Source organism: Trichosurus vulpecula, chromosome 9 (genome assembly GCF_011100635.1).
Source record: "Trichosurus vulpecula isolate mTriVul1 chromosome 9, mTriVul1.pri, whole genome shotgun sequence".
In the NCBI taxonomy this organism is placed as follows: domain Eukaryota; kingdom Metazoa; phylum Chordata; class Mammalia; order Diprotodontia; family Phalangeridae; genus Trichosurus; species Trichosurus vulpecula.
The window spans coordinates 186,269,223-186,296,686 of NC_050581.1; the positions used below are offsets into that span (position 1 = coordinate 186,269,223).

The 27,464-nt window shown below is 47.9% G+C and overlaps 2 protein-coding genes across 2 annotated transcripts in view; one reads left to right on the forward strand and one right to left on the reverse strand.

Moving 5' to 3' along the window:
* Positions 1-3,083: 3,083 nt before the first annotated feature.
* On the reverse strand, positions 3,084-10,714 carry PDE12 (phosphodiesterase 12). The gene is made up of 3 exons (XM_036738544.1): positions 9,368-10,714; positions 7,405-7,483; positions 3,084-7,234 (listed from the first exon to the last, which is right to left on the reverse strand). The coding sequence occupies exons 1-3, from the start codon at positions 10,712-10,714 to the stop codon at positions 6,792-6,794; spliced, it is 1,869 nt and encodes a 622-aa protein (XP_036594439.1). The 3' UTR covers positions 3,084-6,791.
* Positions 10,715-16,059: 5,345 nt separating this feature from the next.
* Positions 16,060-27,464, forward strand: part of DNAH12 (dynein axonemal heavy chain 12) — a 151,200-nt gene continuing 139,795 nt past the window's right edge. Inside the window, 7 exon segments of the mRNA XM_036739678.1 lie at positions 16,060-16,241; positions 18,091-18,181; positions 18,318-18,344; positions 21,514-21,703; positions 23,740-23,812; positions 25,794-25,952; positions 26,979-27,174. Coding sequence (XP_036595573.1) covers positions 16,060-16,241; positions 18,091-18,181; positions 18,318-18,344; positions 21,514-21,703; positions 23,740-23,812; positions 25,794-25,952; positions 26,979-27,174 — 918 coding nt within the window.

Sequence of the window (27,464 nt, forward strand, 5' to 3'; positions counted from 1 at the left end):
TTTCTTTTTGTTCAGATTTAAGATAACTGAACTTAAGCACACTAGCAGTGAAGACTTTCATACTTGTTTCCAGTACCACAGTGTATAAGCATTAGCTTTACCCCGACTGCTTGGAGGGAGGCCAGCTTATGCACCCATTTTTTCCAAAAATAATTCAAGTGATTAACCTGAAATCCTTCATATAAAGCAGAAAGAAACCATGTTTTTTGCCAAGGACAGAAGTCTTTTATCTGGTTTACTTACTCACCCAACATGAACACAAAGGCAACTGTGCAAGACTATAGATTTTTAAAACAACTTTCTTCAGGACAGGAAAAAACGTGGAATGAGACAGGTTATTTTTAAATGTTACGGTGGTTATAAGATGGAATCCATTTCTGCTTACTTTGAGGGAGTGCATTATCTTAGAAAGACCAACACTCATTTTCCAAGGAAATGTGTTAATTGTGAGTGTTCCAATGACTGACCAAAGATATCCATTTCCCCAATTAAATATTGAAGATGGTCTTAAAAAGCATAGTACTTAGTGGGTGGCATTAGCCATCCTAAGAAATAGTAAATTTATTAAGTAATTTAAAGATGTTGTTCAGTCATTTTTTCCACTCCTGTTCATTTGGGATTTTCTTGGCAAAGATAATGGAGTGATTTGCCATCTGCTTCTCCAACTCATTTTACAGAAGAGGAAACTGAGGCAAACAGGGTTTAAATGACTTGCCCAGGGTCATACAGCTACTGTGTGTCTGAGACCACATTTGAACTCGAGTCTTCTTGACTCTAGGCCCAGTGCTCTATTCACTGGGTCACTTTTCCGTACAACACCATGTCATTAATTTTGAGATGTTAAGGACTTAGAAATACATGTTAAGTAATCAAACTGGCTATTTCCATGAGTACCTTAGCTTTTTACAATAAATCAAGTGTAAGCTCAGACTTAAACAATAATCAGTCTTTTGTAAAATTAGAAAATGTTGGAGGCAACATTGCTCTGATGTTCCAGTTTTGGTATCAGATGAATTGCTCCTCTCTTCCTTTACCCTCATTAACTCTGGGTCCATTCTTACCAGGAATGCTGATTTTTATCTACTTAGGTTTTTGTTTGTGGTCACTGAATTGCTTCTACACCACTAACCCAGAAGCCTAAAACTCAGTGAGGATGGACAGGTCAATGGTCTCATAAGTCAGCTGCAGAAAAATGTAAATGAACACAAAATTGCGCTTTGATGATGAAAATGACCCAACCCGTGACACTTTCTTTTTAAACTTGGACTTGTGGTTTTATTAACTACCAATTCTTTGTGACACTGACATGTTTTTCTGTAAAAGGAGGCTCAATGGCCTCTGAAGTCTTTTCTATGGTCCTACCATCTCTAGAGATGGGCCTATTTAACGAAGGGGAAGGAGGCTGAAACCCAAAGACGTCACCACCTCTAAATTGTTTGGCAACTGGGGGGCTCTTTACTGCTTCTTGCTAATTTAGGATCACTTAATTAGCACCTCTACCTGAGGACAAGCAATGGAAAGAAGCCCAAGAATTCTGATCAGACTGATCTGTAACATAATAGCCCCCAATGCAGCACGCTCCCTTGTCAATTTTTTAGTCATATCTTTGTCTCCATCACCAAGGCTAGTAGAAAGTTCAACAAAAGGGGTGGTGGCTTGTTGCGGAGGAAAACCACCTTCTCTGGAAAGCACTCTCAAGTGAATATAAATAAGAAGTAAATGCTGAAGCAGCTCTCTCGGTACCTGCTAATTCTTGTTTAATCAGTATACTTAAGAGATGAGCACACACATTTAAAATGTTTAAGTGCTTTTGCAAAGCTAGGGAATATGAATTTTAACATTGTGAAAGTGAGGAAGTAAATGAAAACTAAAATTTTGTTATATTTATAACAAAGTATTATGACACAATGGGATCACCACCTGTCTCAACTCGACTACGAACACTCAGGGCCTGAAAAATTCACTCCTATCCCTTCCAGTGTTATCTTCCCCAAAGGAGGCATTCCCTGGCATCGGCTTTTAGACGGTTCAATTACATAGAGCAAGGTCCTACGATTACCTCCATGTGTCCAGATCGGATTGGCATGAGCTTACACTTGGATCATGATTCCATTTTCCTAAAGGAGTCTTTAGGAACTTGTCTCATATTACAGTAAGATTCCTGGCCAAGCCAACCCTTAGGTAGACACACCACGTAGAGTAAAAGAAGCTCCCTCTCCTAAGGCTCAAATTCTGCCTTTTGCTCTGTAGCCCTGGGCAGGTCACTTCACAGGGTTGTAGCCCCAGAGTTGGAACAGGCCAGAGAGGGTATCTAGGCTAGTATCATTTCAGAAGAGAAACATGAAACCTAAGCAGGTTGAGAGGCTTGCTTATGGGTACATAGGTCATAGGTCTCAGCTCCCTCACTATGAGGTCTGAAGCCGCTGGGAATTCCCCACATAAACCAATGAATTTATGCTTCATGTGTTCTAACATAATGTTCGTGGAGATGACCGCAATGTAAAAGATGGATGTATTTCTTGTTTGTCTGGATAGTCTTTTTTTTCCCAGAAACTAATTTAATGTCCACATGTGTTTCAGGCCTAGGATTTTGGTCACAACTACATTCCTATCTTCAAATCTCTTACCAATGGTAACTTCTTTGAACATGTTGCTACAAGCTCATCTCACCCAACATAAATGGAAAAAGGCCAATTACATTAAAACAGATGCATTTCCTACTTGCTGTTTGAGATGAGTGGGAATTGGTAGTATCTTAAAAGGTAGCTTTTGAATACCATAAAATGCAAAAACGTTTACGTAACTCATTTCAATCTGTGCACCCCCTGCCTGCCCCCCATACTGACTTAGTATCAAGAAAAGCTAAATTAGCTTTTCTTTTAGCCTTTAAAATTTAGCCTTTAAATTAGCCTTTCCCAACCTGCTTCATAAATGACATCATTATGAACAAGCTGAAAATAGGGCCCTTTGGGAGGAAAGTCCCAAGGTGGGATAAAGCTCCCAAAGTTTTATTTTCCATAAACATCAGCTATGTTAAAAATTCAGTCTCATGAATAACAGCTGACATTTGTATAACTAAAGTGCTTTATATTCTCTCATTTGGGCCCGACAATCCTATTAAGTGGGTCTATAGCTACTATGGCTCTCATTTGACAAGATGATCAATTAAGGTTGAGAGAGAATGAGTTGCCCATGGTCATTAACCACAGGAAGTGTTAGAGGCAAGATCTGATCTTGACTCCAAGGCTACTCTACCAGCTCTATCATATGGATGGACCCCTAACTCCATAAGGAACTAAAACGTGCTGACAGATTTGCAATCTATCTTGCTCTATAAAAATGTTACAATGGGGAAAAAATAAGACAAAAACGAGACTATCTGGTAAAGTACTTCTGGTTACTTTCTCTTCTGCATGGCCACCTGAACATATCTTGATGTTCTGTTCTCTTACCCCTTGGCCCACAGGCATCTCTGGTTTATCCCAACATTGTGCCAGACCGGACAGGCTCGTTTTCACAGTAAATAGAGCTCTATCCACTCCAGTGACTGGAATCATGGCAATCGGAATGGTTGAAGTACATGGGATTACAGAGCAGATTCTCCCTGCCCTTCTCCCTCTTGGAGCAAAGTCCTATAGTACACCCAGACCAAGTCTGTTCTCAATGAATATGGACATGAAGTCAGTCAATAAACATTTATTAAGCGCCTACTATGTGCCAGGCACTGTGCTAAGTACTGGGGATACAAAAAGAAGCAAAAAGACCTTGATGGATATAAAATTTATAGTTAATTTGAGCAGGTTTCTTGAGAGCTGGTACCACGAGATTAACCACATTATAGGGTCATATCTATTTTCTAGATAGGGTGCAGAGTAGGAAATGAACGCTTACTATTTGGTCTTCTCAACCACTGAAAAGTTAAAATCAGAAAACAGATACGTACAGCTAGTCCAAGCATGCTTTGTGGATGACAAACCATAGGTACATTTTGCTGGTAAATCAAAGCATCTTGGAACTGGTCAATTCAATGGCCTAGAGCAAGCTAATTAAATATCCCTGGCTTAGCCCAGACCTGATTTCAGCCTTCTGCTTTCTAAAGATCACCAGAAAGGAATTTAAGAGTTTCCATGCTTCCTACTAAATTATAATTCATCAAAATTCCCTCAAAGTCACCAAGCTCATTGCTGGTTTTCTTGTAGTAGCTTGGGAACAGAAACCACCTTGTGCCATTTTCAACCACTTGAATTCAACCCAGTTTGTTTTTTTTTTTAAGTTTAGTTAGTTAATCTATATGGCGATAATTTCCGATGTTATAAAATTCAGTTTATCCTGGAAAGAACTGCTCATCTTTCCTTTACTCCAATTTAAAACATACTATTAAATCAAATTTAGTGAGATTAAGGCATAAAACACTTAAAATTTAAATTAACATATATTGTTAATGCACCCTTTTAAATAATAAGGTATTATGACTCATTAATGGCCAGACAGCATTTTAGCACACCTAGAATATGCCAGCGACAGTCTTCCTACTTATTACAAAGAGCTTTCACTCATATGTAAACTCTTGCACATAGGAAGTTGAATAGTAGTTGATTTGGCTTTTTACGGCTACAAAATTGGGTATTACTTAAGATATGTTATCTTCCAGTGTACCTCTTGCCCACAGGAAAAATCATCAGGACAAGAGGCTGAAGACAGAATGCAAGTATGGATTAGAAGGGCACAAACTTGGGGAGCTTTACCTGGACAGCCTCGGTAGGCCAGGCCACCACCAGATATGCCTAGGTTAGAGTTGTTCGACCCACAAGTCGGTTCATGAGGCTGTTTAGGAAAAGAATCCCATCTGCCTACGTAACCCATGTACACTTTTGAATGTGAAAATTGTCTGGGATATTTCAGGTCACCTCTCACCATGCTGTTTTAATTCCCCATGCTTCTGGAAGCACACAGATCAGAGACACTGAATTTGTATTTACAGTGGGCTAGGCTAGGACTACAGGAAATTGCCATCTTAAGCCTCTTCCTGCATTCATTTTTATTTAGAAGACAAAAATACAGAAACCTAAATCTCTCCTTCCACCCCCAAGTGCTAGGATCTAGTACAATGCCCTCATTTTATGAATGAGACCTGAAACTAAGATGCTACCTTATCTGCCCAAGGAATCGACCTGGGATTTGAATTCAGGTCCTTTGGGTCCAGATTCAGCTTTCCAATATGCCACATTGGCTCTTGGTTTGGTTATGGTGTTACAGTTACAACATGATGGGCCTCTGGGAAGTCCTTAGGAGAGGAGGAGTTTGGGGGTAAGTACTCATATAATCCCCTAGGATCTTAGGACCCCAAATCATTAGCACTTTCAGCAGGCAGAAGATGAAGGAATAAAACACCAATAAAAGAGCTAAGTCCTTGTTAGGGTTCCAGGCTCAAGCCATTACTTTCCCTCTTCCCCCCGAAGCTCTTCTAGCTTTGGGGGAATCAGTACCTTTGACAATAGCTAAAATGGAACCCAAGCGAGAAGCTGCCACAACAAAGCCTTAGTGCGATGGTCCAGACTCCCTCTACCAGGTAAAAGCAGCTCTGGAGCCGGTCATCTAGCAAGGGAAGGGCTTGGCCAGTGACATATAATAAATATAATCAACAGCAAACGCACACCAGCCAGCAATGTAAATCTGTCCCAAACAAAAAAGCAGAGCATTTGGCTTCACGGGGAAGGATTCTGCAAGAGGTCAATCATCTATCTACGGTTTTCCTATAATTCATGAGATTGCTTAGTTTTATCAATTAGTCCTGGTAATTATTCCCAAACACACTGAGTAGTGTTATTCTGGCTTGTAGACATTATTAAGAAAACCCTATTTGCCACGTTTCTAACGTCAAGCTTAAATAAATTATCTAAAAACTTTAGTCCACCTCAGCGGGGTATTAAGATTCTGGACTTTCATCCGAGCTACCTTAACACTGGTCTGCAGAGTCAAACGCCGAATAAATTAAAATCAAACATCCAACACAATTTATGGTTGAGAGAGTGAAGCTGCTGCATGCCAATGACTATGGAATAAAGTCTACCAACTCACAGGTTTCATAGGGAACGTCTTTTTACTGGTGTTCATTTGTTTGGTCACGCTAAGAATGACTGCAGGAATAGACACCCGGTAGCTAGTTATCAACAACCAAAGCCCTACCAGACCCTGCGTTGTGGCTGCAGAATTGGAAAAGCGAGACAGAAAGGATGGCTGGAGGTCACAGCACACCTAGTGTCTTCTTAAAGCTCTTCTTTTCTGAACTGGGTCATCCAGAGGGAGACAGGGTGAGACCTGACAGCGTTTCTTCCTTTCCTCCTCTGGACACTTACTTTGCACTTGGTTACTACTTATCTCCCGTAATTATAAAAACGTGGTTCAAGTTCAAAAGCTACACTAGTCTACAAATCCCGTTAGAATCACTCAGCGTTTTTAAAAAGACAAAATAATCTCTTAACCACTGTTTAAAAATCACTTATTAAAAAAAGGTATATGATCATCCCAATTTTCGTGTCAGTTTTAAATGTATTTGCTTTCTTTCCTCTCTGTTGAGGAGAGGAAGGGGGGGTCATGCAGACGTCATGAGTAGCCACATAAAATGAAGAATAGGTTAGAACAGAGGCAGTGGTAAAAGTGTGAACATTTTCCCATAATCAGTCTGTTCCCCTCTCGTCAAGGTCACAGTGTGGGCCTTGATTTCACTCAGATCCTATGTAACTGAATTCCTTGTTTTGACTCAACAATTGCCTGCCATGCTGAGGCCCAGTCTATTTCCACTTTAAATCACAAATAAGGGCTATGTGATCAGAGGGGTGTGAGACACTGGGTAAGGCCTGATGGGTGGTAACTTCTTCATGACTTGGCATTGGTATCACCTGTTCAACTTCTAAAGCAGTGAAGTCAATGAAAATATAATCTAGACATCCGTGGAACCCTCCCACGTAATTAGTGTAGGCAGGTTCACCACATGCACTTTTCAGTCTGAAAGGATGGGTGAGAGACATATTGCAGCGCTCCTCTTCGCCATTGGAGGCCCAGTCTTCGTGGTCCTCAGAGATGCTACCTGTGCTCACAAAACTGTACATTCCTGTGGAGGGCGTGCTATTGAAATCCCCACAAAATAAAATGGGGACGCCAGGATACAGATCCTGTGTCACATGTTTAAGGTGAGTCAAGGCTACTGCCATCTGAATGAGACGAATGTGTCCCCCTGCGAAAATAAATGATGAAACCTGTGACTGTGTGGATAACAAAGGACTAAACCATTAGGGACAACAACAAGTCAGGTATTCTCTCTTTCATCTGTCACACCCACCCACCCACCCACACACTCTCTCTCTCTCTCCCCCCCCTCCCCCCCACGCCCATCCAAATGCTTACCTCTTGGATGCCAGTAGAGATGAGTGTTTGCAACGCAAATCTTTTTAGAAGAGTCCTTTGTAGACTGAAGAACTGAAACCTAGAACGTAGAGCAAGACTGCCGTTAGAGTGTCTTACAACTGTTATTAACTTCAGAGTCTGGTCCTGGAATACAGAAAGAACTAATATTTTACTTGATTTTCATGATGAACAACCAAACCCTGAATTTTTGAAATTAAGTAATTTAACCGTGGCAGCAGAGAGCCAGTCTCAGAGCCCAGAAGCCCTGGGTTCAAGTCTGTCCTCTGACATGTACTGGCAGTGAGGCAACTCTCCAAAACTCTGACTTGCAGAACTGCTGCTGATCGTTTAGTGGTAGAGGTAATAAAGTAACAGATCTGTAGCAAAATCTTAAGGAAACGGCGCTGGGTTTGAGATGTACGTGCGTGCCACATTTGACTGAGAGGAGAATAATCACACCTGCCCAAGAACGAACTGTAAAATTTATGAAGTTCTGAATTAACTGGCAAGCATCCCCACCCCTTTACGAGAATGACTTTACAGAACGGCAGCAAGATCAGAATCCTGGAAATTCAGGTCACTGAACTCAGTCCCCTCCTTTTACACAGGAGGAAGCTTGGGCCCCGAGAGAAATGACTTGCCGTGGGGACAGAACTAGGCGAGATTTAAATACAACTTCCCCAACAATTCATCTACAGCGACTTAAATGAACCTTCCAATTTGAAGGATCACAGGACCACATGTTTACATTTGGAAGGAACACCTAGCCCAGCCTGTTCACTTTACAGATGAGGAAAGTGAAGTTCAGACAATTTATGAGCTAATCCAGGCAGGAAGGCTTTGAGCCAGGACTGGGGTCATCTCCGACCCTAAATCTACGAGACCTACAGTGACCTTTAAGTCCCTTGCCTTTAAATAAGTGGGTGTTCCGCTCACTTCCCAAGGACCCAAACACTTGGCTTTAATAAAAAAAACAGTAACACTTGCATAAAGTCCTTTGAAAACAAGACCTGGTTCGACGGGTGCCATGATCCGTATTTTACAGAGCAGATTCAGAGAGGTTAATTACTTACCTGGGATCACAAAGCTTGTAAGGAAACTGGGCAGGATTTGTACTATCTTCCTGACCAGTCCTGCTCTAGCTACTAAACCAGGAGGCTAGACTGGTCTTGTCCTGACCTCCTGGGACCTTTCTTTCCTTTCTTCATGTTAGTTTTTTTCCCCACCAACAACCTGTAAGTTATTAAGCACCTGCAGGAAACATTTGCTTGGGGACACAAAGACAAAGCAGTCCCTGTCATCGAGGGACACTAGAGTCCTTATATCTTACCTTGACCACCTTACGTCTTACAGGCCTAAATAAAATTGGCTAAGACCCAGCACAGCTTTTTGGAAGGGGAGGGGGTTTGTTGGAGAGCAGGAAGAGGAAAAAAAGGCGCAGGAAGTGGGAAGCTATGATTTCATTGGTACAGGGCAGTAAGCCCCCTAGAAAAATGCAATTTGGCTACTCGTCACACTGGCGGTGCCGCCTGAAGCACTCCTGAGACCTCCACATGGAGACAGACAGACAAGAACCAAACCATCTGTGCCCTTCAAGAAGACAGCAGATGCTGTCAAGTTTAACTGAGGAACTGGGCAGAGGCATCGAGGCTCCTGGAGCCCCTCAGACAGTAAGCACTACGAGGGCCCTGGGCATTTCCTTGTTGTTTCTGTATCCCCGGTGCCAAGCCCGCTAAGACGTTCTGAATTAGACATTACAAGTGACTGGAGGGCAGGGGAGGCGAGCCCCGCGGCTCTCTAAGGTTTTAAGGGAAAGGGGTCCAGCAGTAAAAGCCAGACACAAGCGCAGGTCCCCACCCGACCCCTAAACTCCCTACTCTCTCCCACCCAAGGCTGCGGGGCACTCGGGAGGGGCAGCCCAGCCGCGCTAGGCTGTACGCAGCACCCTCAGGTGCGGGCTCACCTGCAGCGCCGACGACCTCTGCAGCACGCGGTCACGCGCCTGTGGGTAGCGTGCCAGCTGCTCTAGCAGCTGCCCGTGCAGCGGGTCCCCGGCCAGCGCCTGCTGGTAGGCGATGTCGTGCTGGGCCAGCAGGCGGAACTTGTCCCTGCGGAAGAAGGTGGCCAGGCCCTCGTGCTGGTGCTGCTTGAGGCGGAAAAGGCCGTGCAGGCCGAAGGCGTCGAGCGCGGGGGCCAGGCTGTCGTGGAACACCGCGCGGTCCACCTCCTGCAGGCACAGCACGTCGGCGCTGTAGCCGCTCAGCTCCTTCTGCAGCAGGTTGAGGCGGTAGTCCAGGCCCAGCGCGTAGGGCGCGCAGTACGGGTACAGCACGGCGCGCGAGTGCTCCGTGTGCGCGTACACGTCGGCCAGCACGTTGTACGTCACGGCGCGCACGAGCCCGTCGCCGCTCACGCGCTTCGTGTACAGGTGGCGCTGGTCGAACGTGCACGCGCCGGGCCCGGCCTCCACGGGCCCCGCGCTCTCCAGTTCGCGGCTCGGGCCCAGCCGCTGCCCGTTGCCCGGCGTGCAGCGCAGCTTCAGCCGCAGCCCGACGTCGGCGTTGGAGGGCGTGAAGACGCGCTCGTGCGCGCCGCCCACCTCCACCCACGCGGGCCCCGCGCTGGCCTCCGCCGCCGGCGCGTCCCCGTCAGCCGGCGGGGCCGCGCACGCAGGCGCGCCGGGGGCCCCGGCAGCGGCTCCGGGCCGCGCTTCGCGGAACCAGCGGAAGAGTGAGCGCTCGGGCTCGCCGAACTCGAGGCCGAGCTTGGGGCACACGGGGAAGCCGGCCATGATGTAGCGCGGCAGCTGCAGCTCGGTGACGGCGGGCGGGTTGCGCTCCACCTTGTACTTGACGTCTCCGATCTGCAGCACGGCGCCGTCCTGCCACGCGTCCGCGTTGAGCACGTCGTCGCCCACGGCCTCCTCGCGGTAGTAGAGCTTGACCAGGGGCTCGGCCGGGGCCGCCGCGCCCGCGCTCGCCCCCGCGCCGGCCCCGGGCTCGGCGGCCCGGCGGCCCTTGCGCGCCGCCGCCTTGGCGTGGCCCTTGAGCGCGTTGGTGGCGATGCGGCTGAGCGCCCGGCCCAGAGGCTCGGTCTGGTCGCGCTGCATGTGCTTGTGGCTGCCGTCGGCCAGCGCGAACGACAGGCTCAGCTTGGGCTCCGAGGGCACGCAGCGCACCACGGCGCGCTCCATGCCGGCCTCCGCGCCGGCCCGCCCCGAGATCCGCGCCCAGGCCCCGCCGCGCAGCGCGCTGCTCCCCGCCCGCAGCCTCCACATGGACTCGCGCCCGCACGAGCCGCCGCGGCCCATGCAGCAGCCGCCGCCGCTTCCGGGCCGCGCGGCCTGCGACAGGCCCGCAACCGCGTCCGCACTTTCGGCGGGACGCGGGCCGGGCCGTCCGGCGCCGGCGGGGGACGCGGCGGCACCCGGGAGTCTGCCCCTCGGGGGCGGCGGGAACGGCCGCGGGGCGCCGGGGACGGGGGCTCTGGGGGCGGGCGCCCGGCTCGGGGCCGCCGCTTTCGTTGCGTGTCGAAAGTGCGGATCGGGGTCTAGGGGCCGGCTTTGCCGGAGCCGGGTGCGGTGACGTAAGGGGCGGGGCCTGCCGCCGGGGGCGGGGCCTGCCGCGGCGCTGGGCGGCTTTGGTCGGGTCGGCTGCCGGAGTGGGTGTGGCTCACTGGGTCTCGGTGCTTTCCTGTAAAATGGGGTGTCATTTGATCCCTGCCCGCCCCCCCCAAACCACCTCGACCCACTTTAGTTAGTGGGTGCAGAGCCCTCCCCTGGTTCACGCCCTGCTGACTTAGTTCCCAAGCCTCAATTTCCTGGTTTGGAAAATGGGGGTCACATTGACACGGCCTGAGTTATCCGGGGGCGTGTTTCAGCCCCATGTGCCGGTGACCTCAGACCCAGCCTGGCCCCTGGAGAACAGAGTTTGGTGAATCCTGAGAGCCACCTTCCCCCCCGCCCCCGACCCGCCTGCGGGACCCCCTTCCACCCCATGGCACTTTCTCATCCGTAAAATGGGGGAGACTCAAACGTCCTCTCCCGGGGCATCAGACCCTGCAGGGACCCTTTGGCGTCATTAGAGCCCCCACACGAAGCCGCACCTCCCAGGATGGAGAACTGACCCGAGGGTCCCAGTGCAGTTCCCCGCTGCGCTGGCGGAGGGACTTTGCTCACTGAGACCCGTGGTTCCATGTAGGGTCACTCCCGCCCCCCTACCCCTGGCTAAAATGCCCCCTCCCAAAGCTCTCAGTCTTAGAGTCTTAGGTCCCCATCTACAATCTCCCTGGTGTCTAGCTACTTAGGGCCCTGGGAGTCGTAGGGATTAATAAATATTAAGTCTGCAGCGCAATAATGTATCCGTTTTATCCCCGTGGCGGTGGCTAGTTTGCCTACAACTTTTCCCTTAGTTGGGTGTTGCTTTTTCAGGAGGTTCGTTTGTTATCTGCGTTCTGCTGTTCCGGAAACAGGTTCACAAGGAGCTGAGACTTGTCTTGGGAGTCCCTCGCTGTTAGGCTGGAGTTTCCCGAAATTCCAGCCTCTGGGCCACCACCCCTGCCCAGAAGTGTTTGCACCTCCAGGCAGTGGGCCTTGCTTTAAGTGCCATCCACGTAGGGACTCAGATCCTTCTGCATTGGAAGCAGGGGTGTGGCTCCGTGGCCTACGTGATTTTTCTCTTTGAAGATCTGAGATTAATTCTCTTGGGGAAAGTGTGGCTGCAGAGAGTCTAGAGAGCTGGATTCTGGGACCAGTCCTGAGGGTGACTCGATGTGCAACCAAGTGTTGTGTCACCACCACATGCCTTCAGTTGTTCATCGGTGAAACGAATTTTGGACACAATCATCTCCAAAGTTTTAAAATTCTATGAGGCTGTACGTGTCAATGGAAGTTAAAATACTACTTCTAATAAAGATATAAAAGTAAGGAGGAGAAGAAATGGTAGTCTGACTTCCCTTGCCTTCTCATTTTCTCATTCACAGATCTGACCATCACCCCTTTCTGCTCCAAAGTCTTCAGTGGCTCCATCCCAAAACTCAGTTTGGCACTTAAAATCTTTGGTAATTTGGCTCCAGCCTACCTTTTTTTTTTTTTAACTCTCCTTAGTCAGCAAACATTTATTCAGTGCCTACTATGTGCCAGGCACTGTGCTCGTTCCTGGGTAAGCATACAAAGACAACAGCAACAATCTGCCCTTAAGGATCTTATAATCCAAAGGTGGGGGGGAGGGGACAGCATGCAAACATATGCCAATGCAGCTACATATAGGATAGAAAATAATTAACAGGGGGAAAGTACTGGAATTAAGAGGGCTTGGGAAAGGCTTCTTGTAGAAGGTCAGATTTAGTTGAGACTTAAAGGAAGCCATCGAAGTCAGTATTCTGAGCAGAGGAGGGAGAGCCAGTGGTTCAGGCTTGGGACTTGGCCAGAGAGAATTCCTGGAGCTGAGAGATGGAGCATCTTGTTTGTGGAACAGCTTCGAGGGCAGAATGTGTATTGGGGAGTAAGGTGAATGCCAACAGCAGGTTGTATTTGCTCCTGGAGGCAATAGGGGGCCTCTTGGGCAGCTAGGTGGGGGCCTGGATAGAGTGCCCAGCCTGGAGTCTGGAAGACTCCATGAGTTCAAATCTGGCCTCAGACACTTAGTCTTGGTGTGACCCTGGGCAAGTCATTTCATCCTGCTTGACTCAGTTTCTTCATCTGTAAAATGAGCTGGAGAAGGAAATGGCAAACCGCTGCAGTATTTTTGCCGGGAAAACACCAAAAGGGGTCATAAAGAGTCTGACATGAAAGAAGAGTTTATTGAGTGGGGGTTGGGGTGTGATCATGCTGTACATATAAGTATGCAAAGTAAATACAAGGTTTTTGTTTTGTTTTTTGTTAGTGTTTTGTTTTGAATGGGGGGGGACTAACAATTTGGGCATTTCCAAAAAACCCTGGCCTCAAGGGAAAAACCCCAACCTTTTTATATTTCCTCTCTTTATATTCCAGAACTCTTTAAAACTATGTAATTTCTCATTCTGGTCACTACTTGAAGCGAATTGGGGCTCCGTTTTCTTCCGAGCCTCTTTTTATAGCTAGTCTGTGGATCTGGTCAGATTCCACGTTTACAGCTTCTGCTTCAGAGCTGATTGCACATTAGTCTTTTTCATGCATACAGTTTGAAATGTCCAGCAGGCAGTCGGTGATGCAGGCCTGCAGCTCAGGAGAATGGAAGGAGCCGGGTAGAGATTGTGGAGTCATCTGTGTAGAGATAATTGAACCTATGGGAGCCTATGAGATGACCAAGTGAGACAGTATAGAGGAAAAAGAAGGCCCAGGACAGCCTTGAGGTCACCTAGAACTCATGGGTATGATTTGGAGGAGGATTTCGGCAAAGGTCACAAAAAGCCAGAGAACAGAAAATAGGTGATGCTGTGTCACATGCTGCAGTAAAGTCAGGAAGGGTACTGATTGAGAAGAAAAAAAAAAGATTTGGTAGTTCAGTCATTGGTAACTTTGGAGAATTCAATCAGGACTGAATGAGGAGCTCCTAAATCAGACTGCTGAGTACAGGTGGCCTTGTCTGACAGCGTAAATTCATTGTGAGTGGTAGTTTGACTTTCATTTACAGATCCCACCAGCTCGCATATGGTACAGGCTTCTTGATTGATGGAGTACCATATACTACCCAGATACTTAAGCTATGTATTGACACTTTAAAAAAGAATGAAGAAAAGGGACGTTTGATCTCTGACATTTGTTCAATAGACTACGCAGACAACATACTTGGTTTGCTAGTGGGGGGGTTGGGGGAGACCTCACGAGCCAAAGGAAAACAAAACCTAGAACAGGTTGGCTGCCATTACTGCTCAGTTCCCACGTCCCTGAAAGTGGGGCTGAGGATCCCCAACAACCACCCAAAGACGCCGAGGCCCAGCACAGGACCTAGACTGAGCACGAGCTAGTTGAATAAGCCCTTGCCCGAGGCGAGCCCCAGGAACCTCGGCGAGCCTGTGCCTCTAGCCCGCCGAGCCTGAAAGGTGTTCAGGGCTGGGAGAGCCAGACTCGGGCCAAGAGGGGGTTCGGGGGGGACTGCCCCCCACCCGGGGAGGGCTGCGCGCCTGAAGACCATTCGTTGCCTAAGCTTTTCCTGGCTGCTGAGCACCCACGCCGCGCCGCGCCGTATGCCCTGGTCCCCTGTCTAGTCTCCCAAGGCTCCGCCCCCAGCCGTCTCCAAGGTAACCAGTGTGTTTTTTTTCCCCCCACCTTCCATCCTCGAGGCCAGGAGCTGGGGCAGTTCGAAGTCCTACGGCCATCAGTGCGTCCCACTTGTTCCTCGCCCAAGCCCGGGTAGACCTCGGCGCGGAGCCAGCGCCCCAGGTACCTTGCCATGCTGTCCCCCCACCAGCCGCGACTGCTCTGCGCAGCTGGGAACCACCTCCTGGAAGCCCTCCCAGCCCTGCCTGGCTTTCTTCTCCGCCCCCCAGGGCGGCAGGGCTCCCGCTTCCCCTGGTGCTGTTGCTGTCCCAGGGCACTAGCCATCCTGAACTTTTCATTTCACTCAGAGGAAAGGAGGCGGCAGAGAAACTGCCCCCAAGCCTGCAAGGGAACCTAGTCTCGCGGTCAGCCGTGGGGGGAGGGGATGGCGGGGGCGGGCTCCTGGGGCCTTTTTGACTCAGACATTTGAGCGCATGAACCTTGTAGTAGAGAAATAAAACGAAGCACCTTATTATTTTACAAATCTATATAACTGCCTTCGATTTTTATATCATCTTCATTTCCAAACAACCTTCCTTTACCCAGTGAATCACTCCTAAGAAAGAGAAGGGGGAAAGCACTGCAGTGCCTCTGCCACTTACAACGGCTCTGAGCCTCAGTTTCCTCGTCTGTAAATTGGGCAAGTTGAGCTAAAGAGCCTCCTAGGTCCCTTCCAGCTCTAGGTATTGACCCGATGACCCACCCAACAAAGCGGCCTGCCTAACAACTCTTGCAGTGCTCCCCACCTCTGAAAAGAAGGGAGGATGGGAGTGATCTGCATCTTCTCTTCTCCTTTCCAGAGCCCCCAAATAAGGCCCCGTTTTAAATAAAGCAAAGCATCCAATTCCTTTAGTTAGCTGAAGATAATCAATAGATAAACCAACCTAGAGAGTTGACTTGTATTTTTGAGAAAATGAGTTCTTCCTTCCTCCCCACCCCTTAACTTTTAAAACAAAACTGATTCTTACAGACACCGACTGCCCCTTTGGAGTCGATACCAGTTAAAAATCCGTCATCTCCAGTGTTTCTTGGAAGGGGCAGATCACAACACATCTATATTGGTTTATACAGAGTAAGCCCTTATAATAAATGGTAATCACCATCCTGATGTCACTGGTCCTCTTCAAGAAGGAAGGATGAACAGAAGTATCAACAGTACCCTAGGCACCGGTACCCTATTGAAAGGGTCCACCCAATAGGCAGGAGGCTTCCTTTTCTCCTTGCATTCTGAGGATCTAAGTGGAGCTCTGAATCAACCCAGAAGTTGGAGTCAACGCTGAACACAAGTAGAATGGCGTTTGTTAGCGTCTCCCTGCTGAAACCCTTGTGAACGTTAAGGGAAATTCTCTTACTTTCCCAATCCAAATAAATTGTACGAAATTCCTTCTTCACAGAGTAAGAAGCATTGCAATCTAAACATGTCTGACGACGAAGATATAGAAGATAAAGAAGTAATTGCTGCTGAGAAGGAAGCCCTGAACTTGAAGCTGCCTCCGATTGTGTATCCTCCTGAAGACACGGGCGCTAACACCCCCGCGCAAAGTAAGCTCTTGAAATACAGGAGAGTCAAGCACCAGGCGAAGAAGCTTAATCAGATTGTGTGAGTATCGTGTTCCATGTGGAGCTGGACTCGAGGGGTGATTAAAATGAGGCCAGTTGTTTTCTATCAGTTGTTTGGCTCAGAGGAAGTCCTCAACGTGGACCGTTAATACAAATAACTTGCTCGGTAACTACTCACGCTTTAATCACCATTGATGCATAGAATGTCATAACCTCTCGTTCTTCAGAATCGAGATTCTAGTGATAACAGCCAGCATTTACGTAGCGCTTGCTGTGTACCAGCAACTATCTCATTTGATCCTGGGAGTAGGTACTATTATTAACCCTATTTAACAGGTGGGGAAACCGAGGCAGACCTCACTTAAGCAACTTGCCCAAGGTCACACAAGTAGGGAGTGTTTGATGCCAGAGTTGCACTTGGGTCTATCCTGACTCCAGGCCTAGCCCTCTATCTGCTGCTGCCTCCTGAAGTGCAGGGAAGGTTTGGTAGTCTTTGTAGTCTTTAGCACCTGCCCGGTTCCTGGCACATAACGGATGTCTAATAAATACCTGTGGAATTGAATCCTTGTTGAAAATGGGGCTGATTTAAAGGGGGCAATCTTTCCCTGGAAAGAGGACCCAGCACGGCCAGGGTCGGTTCCCTGCTTTGTCTCTTACCCTCTGTATCACCCTAGGTAAGTCACTTCTCTTTCCTGACCAGGGGTGAGCCCATTTCCTCTCCTGCATCACAAGGCTATTCTTATTCCTACAACCTGCCATACTAGAGAGGTGTGAAATGAAGCTTTTGTAAACTTCAGTTGGTGATAGTCACATTTTTTGAGTGCTTTAAGCCTTGCAAAGATACTGTGCAGACATTATCTCCCAAGACAACATTTACAAATGAGGAAACTGAGGCACAGAGCAGTATCACTCAACTAGCGAGTACTTGAGGCCGGATCTGAATTCGGATCTTCCCGACTTCGGCTTCAGTTGCCTCCTCCCCCACGCCTAGCTGCCTCTGTTGGTGATATCAGTCGCTGACATTCTGACATTCTAGTCTTTTCAGTCCCCTTAGGAAAATAATTGAACAGGAAACATTCTTGTGGATTAGGGAAAGTGCAGTCAAGATACTTTACATTCACAACTAACATGGCTGACACAGGCTGATGGCGGAGGTAACTTGGGGTGACATTTGCCGCAGTGTGAGCAGTGATAGAATGAGGAAGCAAGGGACGAGTGTGTTATGGAACTGGTCAACCCTCAGGATGAGTCTGTGGAGACAGAAAAGAAGGGACGCATCATGGTATAGTTGGAAAAACTTGGCCCTGGAGTCTCAGGACTTGGATTCGATTCTTGCCTCTGACACTCGCTACCTTGTGACCTTGGGGAAGTCCCTGAGCCTCAGTTTCTCCAACTGTCAAATGAAGGTTTTGGATTTGATGGGTTCTACATCTATGATCCCTCTGAGGCCGTAGCAGACGTGATGGCCTGAAAGAACAGAGAGGGGTGGATAAAGCAGGTGTAAGAGAGGTAAAAGGATAAAAAACTGAGTTTATTGGCTTAAACTCCAAAGGAATAACAGGATCAGGAACTGAAGGGTGCTGTGGAGAGAATGGCCCAAACCTCTCAATCTGCAGATGAGAGAAGCGAGGCCCGGGGGGCTAAGCTGCCTAATGCCTGTGCTCACACAGCTACCAAGCTGAGGGGCAGGATCAGAACTCAGGTCTCTGGATTCCCAGGCCATGGTCTTACCAGCCATTCAGGGCTGTGCTGCAGCAGCTCTGAGTAGGCCTTCTTCAAGTGAAATCAAAACTAGGTTTCTATATTTAAACATTTGGATCCTTTATGATATCTGTCATCTTAAAGTGAATCCGAAGTTAGTCACCCTTATTTCTCACTCTGAATTTCAGAATTGCTGGAGCGATACAAAAACATGTGAGAACTTCAGAGGAGAAGAAGAAAAGGGGCTCGTTCTCCCCAGAACCTGAATACCCTTCCACTGTGAGTTCAGCTTGGTAGCCGTCCCTTTGACGGTTTCGAATGCCAGCTCCGTATCTGGCACCAGTCACTGATTAATTTCGGCGGATTTGGATGGATTTTCATTTCTCTAATATATTTGTCTTGCTTCTTTTTCTAGATGTACAGTGAGCTAAGAAAAAGAGGCGTGAGTTTACTATTTTATTATCCATTATTATTATTGTAATTATTTTAAATGACTCTTTATGAAATTAAATTATTGAAATATAGAAGTATAAACTAAGATATTTATTAAAATAATATTTATTATCAGTTGTTACTGTCTTAACATCAATTTAGCATTCTTGTTTGGTAGATGTCATGATTGAAGAACAGCAACCCATTCAGGAGGAAGGGTGATATGGATTCCTCTGGGCCATCTGAAGCCGTATTGTAAAGGGCTTTAAGCATCAGTCAGAAGAGGGGGCAAAGGGGAGCCAGCAAAGGTTCTTGAGTAAGGAAATGTCATGGTCAGACGTGAGCTTTAGGAATGTCAGTTGGGAGAGGAGAGAGACATCCTGGATGTGGGAAGGTCTCGTAGGAGGCTGTTGCATAGTCCACAGAGAGAGGGGAAGAAGGCCTGAGCTAGGATGGTGGAGATGTTCAATGAAGGCAGAAAGGGGGCAGAATAGACAAGACTGGCACCTGCTTGGCTGTGGGGGTGAGAGAGAGAGAGAAGAGCTAAGGAAGGGCCCAAGGCTGGGGACCTGGTGATGCCTTCCATGGAAATGGGGAAGTCAGGAAGGATGGGGCTGGGAAGTGAGATACAGAGATGTGTGCTTAGTTGGGCCTTCATCAGAGCTTAGGTTCTCACAGGGGCTCCTAGCCTTCCTTGTCTGTATCACGGCCCCTCTGGCAGCCTGGGGAGGCCTCTGGACCCTTCTCAGAATAAAGTTTAAATGCTCAAAAAAAATCCCAAACACGTGGGATTGTGCAAGAAACCATTACATGGAAATATAATCACAACGTTAGGGAAAAAAGTTTACACCTTCCTGTGTCAAGAACCTTTGGAATAAAGGAAGATGAGGCATATAGGGAAGGGGTGACCTGGGAAAGGAGACTTGTTGTGGGGAGCTGGAAGCTGGGGGTGGGGGATGGCTGGATGCAATATGAAGCCGGAGCAGGGCCTGCTAGTGGGGACAGTGAGCTAAGAGGGTGAGTTAGTGCCCAATCACATGGGGCCTAGTGGGGAGGATTTCCCTGTTAGCCATCCAGGATGGTGGATCCTGGGAGATCTGGGTCTGGGAGGCTTTGCAGTTCATTGATTTGGGGAATGGTTGGGTGCTGTCAGGAGGTCCCGAGGGGAGCAACGCAGCCAAAGGGGGCTCAGGCAACGATGGTGGCTGTGGGAGTTTGGAGACTAGAGAGGGCCGCTCTGCTCTGGTGTCTCGTTGCGTGGGGCGCCAGGGGTCTTTGGAGCCAGTGGTGGAGAGGATTTGAATGTGGAGGTGAGAGAGACCCCGGCTCAGATTCTGTCTCTCGACAGTTACCTGGTTATGTGGACCGTAGGCAAGTTACTTAACATCCGCGCCTCTGTTCCCTCCTTGCAGAAGGGATCATCATACCTATGCTCTTCCCTTCCCAGGATTACTGTGAGGGAATCAGACTGCAAACCTGAAAGCAGTTATTTACCCTGTTGTCGTTACCCACCTAGAAAAGCTCGAGCAGGTCCCAGCCCTGTGGCCTCCTGCTTCATCACGATCATCATCACCACCACCATCCTCATCCTCATCCACGACCCCGCCATCATCTCTAACCTTTATATAGCACCTGCTGTATGGACCTGTCTTGTCCAAGGACAAACCTACTGTAAATTTTGCTTACTGTGAGAAGGATACATTTTTTCAGATGAAATTGAAACCAAGGGGTTGAGAGATTTGGCCCAAATCATTCAGGTGTTTTTGGTGGGATTTGAACCCAGGCCCTCTGATCCACCAAACCTTTAAGTTTTCCTGCATTTGAGAATCCATGAGGAAACAATGGGTTGGGACTTGGTGGACGGCACTCTAAATCTCACTGTTCTTCATCCTTGCTAGAAGGAAGAGCCTTGTTCTTTGTCCTCTTGGCTAGTTGTCATCCTGCAGAACTGCCCAGCCTCGGGCTTATGATGTCATTGCCATCACCGCCCACCCCCCAACTCCGGGGTGCTCACCCCCAGAACTGCGCTCTCCTCCTCCCTCCTTAGCACCTCAGAACGTCTGACAGGCTCTCGATCCTTGACAGTAGCACCCAAATCCCTTTCCCTTTCCCCACTAAATTCTAATATTGTTTTTAACCAATTTGTTTATTGTACCTCTTCTCACGTCCCTTTTTCTTACAGACTCCCTTCTTTCCTTGATTTCTTTTTCCTTTGCTTCTCTCATCTCCTCTGACTCCTTCAGCTTAAGGAATCGCCTCTTGTCTTTGTGAAGGCCGGTCTCTTCTTTTCTCATTGTCTGTGTACGCACACGCACACGTATGTGCATATTTATCAAGGATAAATGCAGACAAATGTAGATCTCATTCTCAGAATGAATTTTCAAAGATGACAAAAAGAACATTTAAGTCATGGTCGTCAGCGTCTTCCTGATGAGTCAACGAGCAGCCTCTGTGTGTTGTACTAAGAACATACAACAAAAAGGGACGAGTCCCTGCCCTCAGTTAGCTTACAGTCTGAACTCGTCATCAACAGGCATTTAGGAATGCTTGTTTGTTAATGCACATAGCTCCTATGTGCTGGGTGTTGTGGACCCTGGGGATGCAAAAAAAGGCCAAACCTATGGTCTCCACCTTCAATTCCAGTTGAAGAGACTGCATGCAAATAAGGTCCTAATTAGTGCAATTAAGGAAGATTAGTGTGAATGAGCATGTATTAGGATCCATACTATTCAAAATTATAATTCTATAATTATTATATACAACTGTTATCTAATTATATATCATATTATATAAATGTCAAAATTATAGCTTTATAAAATATGGTAACTGGTTCCAGCCCAATGGAAATATTCAGTGTGAATTCAGATAATGGGCCCGCTTCACTGGATTCGTTATTCGCACTAACTGGGACTAGCTCTGTAAGCTGTCTGTCTAGTTAGAGGGAAGGTCTCGATCACCGTGCTGAGGGTGCCTGCCCTTCAGCATTCTGTCCATGGTTTTGGCATTCTGCTTAGAGTGCTAAGGTAACCAACGTTGTCTCGAGCCTTAGAAGGATTCCTTCGTCGCATCCGATACTTGCTTGGTAGTCAAAAGTTGCATTTATTCACTCGTTCGAACATCGCTTGAGTCAGCCTGTGCCTCGTGGATCATTCCATTTTATTCCAACGTTGTCTTTTCAGGAGAACTATGTTTTTCTGAGAAAATGTGTAGAAAGTAACCCCATCGTCCCCATTCAGAGGGAGTGGCTGGACAACATGTTGAAGTTGGTGCCTCAGCCATTGAAGAATGGCAGAGAGAGAGAGGAACTCGTGGAAAGCCTCTTAAATGAGGTCACGACCGGATTTGAAAAGAGCATGAAGAGATACATGGGTAAGCCGCCTCTGTCCGGTGGTTCTTCATTGCTCTTTCCTTGTGTTTCTCGGACCGAGTGACTAATAATGACCATATAGCTAGCCTTCGTACCATGCCAGGCGCTGTGCCAAGTCCTTTGCAAACGTCACCTCATCTCGTCCTCATCATAACCCTGGGAGGTAGGCATTAGAATTATCATTCCCGTTTTACAGATGAGGTTAAGTGACTTGCCCAGACAGGATTGACAGTCTGGCTTTTCTCCAAGCCCAGCTTCTGTCCTTCTCAGTAATTTGGGGTGAGATGGGGCAGAAATGGAGAGAAGTTTCTTTAAATGCCTAAGCTAAGTATATGTTGGGCTCGGCATGGACTAGCAGTGCGTAAGGCCCTCGGCTGGTTCTGGGCACCAAAGAGCAGTGTCTGGCCTCCAGCCCAGAGGGCCGGAACGGATGCCCAAGTCAGCAGCAGACTTCCAGGGAGGGTGTGCTGTGGGTAGGCTGGCTCAGTCCTCGGGTGAGTCATATTTGAGTGGTTGAGAAAGTGAGGGAGTGGGTCTCTGGGAAGTTTTGACATGCCTGTCCGAAGCCCAGCTGTGGCAATCCAGGGTTTTCCTTTCTGTCTTCCCTGTACGTGCTTTCTCTGGTCCTGGTCACTGTTTCCAGAATAGGTTCATATGGTGTGGCATGGCGCTGTTTCCCAAGGATTCTTGCTTTGCCCAGGGTAGGGGCCCATACCATTTGGTAGCAAGAATGCAGATTCTCCCCTAGAGGGAGTCTGAGAAGTGGTGAGATGCTGTGCAGGGCTGCCCGCAGAGCTAGGTGTTTGTTCCTTCCAGCCTGGGTGCAATCCTCCGTCCTTGGGCAAGGGTGCCAAGAGGGATCCCTTTGGGATAACTGGGGAAAATACAAAAAGGTTAAGAACTAATTAGTTCATTACTACAAACAGATTGATTTTCACCAAAGGAACATTAAAAAAAAACCAACCCAAACCATGTATTTGCTTTGGTATCAAACAAAGGTGTTTTTTTGGGGGGGTGGGGTGGCAGGAGTTTTGTCTGGATCCATGATTTCATAGTTATAGAGAGAACTCCTAGCATGGAAACTCCCTTCACCTATACCAATTGGCCACTCTTTTGTAACTTTTAGTCTTGGAAACTACATTTTCTCCTTTATGCTCATCAAACGTATAATAGAGAACTGGCCTTAGACCTAGAAAGTCCTGGGTTCAAATGTCATCACCTCTGACATTTACTAATTACCCTTCTGCACCTCATCTATTTTCTATCCTGCTGATCCACCATTCTTCTGGTCCTTCCTAACGGGGCTGTGCTCTGCCACCCTGACCGATTCAGTGCACTAAGCACGCTGTTCTCCTCTGTTCGTGGTCAGGAAGACCTTGGCTCAAATGTCATCTCTGACCTTTGTTAGTAGTGTGACCCTGGACACTTGGCTAGACACAAAAATAAAATTGTTTTCTTTCATAATTCTCTGTATTTTATTTTATGCATTTATAACATCATTCAGAGAAGCAGCCGTAGATTTCACCAGACTGATGTAAATCATGTTAAGTTGCCCTGGTTTCATCTGCTCATTCCCCTGATGCTAAAGGCTTAGGCAAAGAGGGCATTACTCCTCTTCAGTGCACCAGAGGAGGACCCCTTAGTCTTGTGCAGATGAGGGCTTCTAAGCCCAGGTAGCAAAAGAAAGCAGTTAGGATTTTGGTAGGGGGGCTGGGGAGCAAGGAGTAGGAGGAGGGCATTATACAGTTAGTAGTTAAAGACTGACTGATTGGAGCTTCTCCTTCAGATGTGATCAAGGGGTTTCACACTAACATTAGTTAGTAATGGGGAGCCCAGGGGGAGCAGCGCTCCCCTCCTGCGTCTTTGCTGCTCGGTCGCAGACCAGCCCCTGCTCACCTGGTGAGCAGGTGTGCCTTGTCCCAAACCCTTAACAATTTCAGGAGACCTGCCGCATTGTGTGTCCCATAGAGTAAATGATGCACTGTGAGGGCTTGCTATGAATACTGACGCTATCTTTAACTGTATGTGTGCATTCTAGTACGAAGTGTTCTTGTGAGACCACCAGTGTCATGGCTGGAAGATGAGGGAGGACCATTACCAGAATCACCCCTGTGAGTAGATGCTGCCCAACACGGTGGCCTGTCAGCACTTTTATTACTCTGGATCTCTAGGCTACCTTCAGACCTCAAATGAGGAAACCTGAGATTTTATGAATGAGGACACATCTCCCTCCTGACCCTAATGGTGTCTGCTACATAGAACCCTGGGCCCAGAGATGAGAGGAGCTGCGGCCTTGGGCCTTTTTGGCTGCCTACAGACCCAGTGTCTTTCTTTATGCTAATGAGGTCTCAAAATATATTGGTTAATGAAGCGGTGAGCAATCTGTCAGAAAATGATCTGGAGGTTTTAGTGGTCTCCAAGATCACTATGAGTCAACAGTGTGATGTGGAAGCCACAGGAGCCAATGCAAACTTGGGCTTCATTAAGAGAGGCTGGGCTTCCAGGCATAAGGAGATGATGGCCCATCCCCTTGCAGGTTGCCCTGGTCAGGCCACAGCTGGAGCTGAAGGCCGTGGAAAAGTTAGGAAGTGCCCCCAGAGAGTAACCAGGATGCAAAGGGCTGTGAGTTCTATCATATGAAAGCCAGTTGAAGAAAGAGGGATGTAGGAGAAGGCACGGGGAGGGCTGCTGCCTGTCTTTAGGGACCAGGGGGAGATGGATTCCATTTGGTCCATCAGGTCTCAGAGCCCTGAGCCATGACTTGATGGAAGCCCAGCTTTTCTAACAGAGCTAAATGTTTGTATCTGTCTTCTGTACCTTGGCTCAGGCTTCACTGAGGATGCTGCTCACCTGGCTCTCTTTCCTCCCAGATACATGTTGGAATCCCCTCCTCTGGCCCGTCCCGAGGCTACACCTGGAGCCAGAAACACCTGAGCTTCAGTACTGCCTCTGCCCTCTCCCTGGCTTCTGAGCCGTGTGTCCTTTCTCCCTCCCTCCTTCCTTCCTTTCTTTCTCCCTCCCTCTCTCCTAGGGTTTCAGGACATTGCTCAGTTGTGGTTCTCTCCTTTACATCCACCTGATCCTTCTTGTTGTCCTTTCAGGGTCACCGTCTGGAGTGTCCCACAGTGCTCTGCCTTGGGCCCTCTCCCCTTGTCTCACTGCCCTCTTTCTTAGTGTTTTCTTAGCTGATGACTCCCAGATCTGTATATCCAGCCCTAACCTCCCGAGCTCTGGTCCCGTAACCCCCATTACCCAATACACATTACTCAATCAACAAATATATACATTAAGCATCTACTATGTGCTAGGCATCTATGACCACACCACCATGAATAGGGCCCATCTCACCTAAGCTAAGCAGCATTGGGCCTGGTTGGTGCCTGAATGGGAGATCGCCTGGGAATACCAGGTGCTATAGGTTTAAGAAATTTAGGACAGCTACGTGGTGCAGTGGCTAGAACATTGGGCTTGGAGTCAGGAAGACTTTAGTTCACATTTGGCCTCAGACACTCACTAGCTGGGTGACCCTGGGCCAGTCACTCACCCCTGTTGGCCTTAATCTACTGGAGAAGGAAATGGCAAACCACTCCAGTGCCTTTGCCAAGAAAACCTCACGGATGGCATTGGTCCATGGGGTCATGACAAGTCAGACACGACCGGACAACATGTGTGAGGCTCTGTGCTGGATGACAGGGATACAGGCCCTGGGCTGAGTGCCTGGTGGGGGAGGCAGTCCCTGCCTGCGGGGAGCTTACACGCTTACTAGGGGAGACAGAGCATTTCAGAAGGTACACTTGGCAAGGCCGAGGGATCCTCGGGGACTGTGGTGGCCCCAGTTTGAAACATGCTCCATCACCCAGATTTTCACTGCTGGGGATATGGATTTCCTCACTCTTGCGCTCTTTCAAATGGGTTGTTTTTTGGTTTTGTTTTTGGCATCGTGTCATAAACTAGGCCCCTCCACCCTCCCTCCTCTACCCTCATCACTCTCTCCACCAAAAAAACCCCAAAAGCCCAAACCTTTCTTCTTTCTGATTCGGGCCTATGGCTGCTTCTTTCTCTGACCAAGGACTTGCTTTGTTTTTCCTTTAGGGGTCTGGATTATTCCAAACCTTGGCACAGCAGCTATGTCCATGCCAGAAACCAGATCTTTGAGAATTTGCACGTTCTTCACCCCACCCTGAGGATGTTGCTGGACCTGGGCTACAAGACATTCGCCAACAGGCTTTTACTGGACTTGACGGGGTTCAGGTGGACCCTGGTTTTTATTTTTAGCTGATCCACTAACTATAGACCAAGCGCCTACTGTGTGCTAAGCACTTTGCTAAACCCTGGGGATCCAGAGACAAAATAAGACAGTTCTTGACCTTGGGGAGTTTATATACTGATGGGAGAAGCTCAGACAGATGGTGATCCGGGAGGAGAATGAGGAGCGGTCAGGCTGGCAGGAGGAGGTCCCAGAGGACTATGGGCAGCAGTAGTCAGGGGAGGAGAAGGGGGAGCTCAGCAGCATCACACACTGCAGAGAAGATAAGAAGGGTGTGTGTCTGAGGCCGCATGGTCTCGGCCCTAGAGTCCAAGGGCCTGAGTTCCGATTCTGCCTTTGATTACTTGTTCTTTTGTTCGGAAGAATCACTTAGCTTCCTTGGACCTTGGTTGCCTTATCTGCAGAATAAGGGAGTTGGGCTAGTTGGCCTTGGAGTTCTCCTGCCTCCCTGGAGCTAGGAGCCCATGGTGAGACCCTTCCAATCAGCATTTGAAGATTATGCTCCCTTTGTCTGTTCCCTTTGCCCACCCCTGCTGAATCAGGGAGCCCAGCATCCCTGCTCCTCACTGACTCCCCTCGATGTGCCACCCCCCTCCAGGCTTCCCACCATACCCTCCTGCATTCTGAGCTCCTGGGCATTATCGGCCCTGCCTCTTGATGCCCTCTGGACCTTGCCATTCGCCCTGCAGATGACCTCTCTCTAGCCCAACTCTAGAGTGAACTCCTTGAGAACAAAAACTGTCTGATTCTTCAAATTGTCTCTCCAGTGCTTTGCACCTAAAAAAACTTTTTCATTCATTTCTTGATTCATTCATCTTTAGCATTTCATTTTTATTGGCATCACCTTTTATTGATCATTTCTAGTAACTTGGGGTTATAGAATTTTTCTTTTGATTTTATTTATTTCAGTCATTGGGGAATTAAAATCTTTTTTCAAAACTATTTTATTGGTTATAGTTGTTCTTAACTTTGCTGTGGTGTTTGTTTTCCTTCCTTTTCCTTACAATTAGAGCTAAAGGTCCCATGGATTGTGAAAGTTTGAGAAATGATGTGTCTATCAATGCCAGAAAAACAGAGGAGAAATTAATGAATACCTGGTATCCCAAGGTGATCAATATTTTCACCAAGAATGAAGCACTTGATGACATTAAAGCAGAAAAATTGGATTCTTTCTATAACTGTGTGTCCACCCTAATGTCAAATCAGGTGAATATATCTCTTATTCTGGGGGAGTAAAAATGTCACTGAATGTGGAGTGTGGACACCCGAGTCCTTGGATTCCTCATCTACAAAACGGAGAATCACAATTCTTGGGCCAACTTATTGGCTTGTTGTGGTGGAAGTGTTTTGTAAACCTTAAAGCTCTGTAGAAATGTAACATGTTATTACTAGCTTTGGGAGAGGTCCATTCGTTTAGCTTTTATTCCTTCGTTCAGCATGCATTTATTTGGGGTCTATCTCATGCAGAAGCCATGTTCTAGGCATTGGGGGGCAGG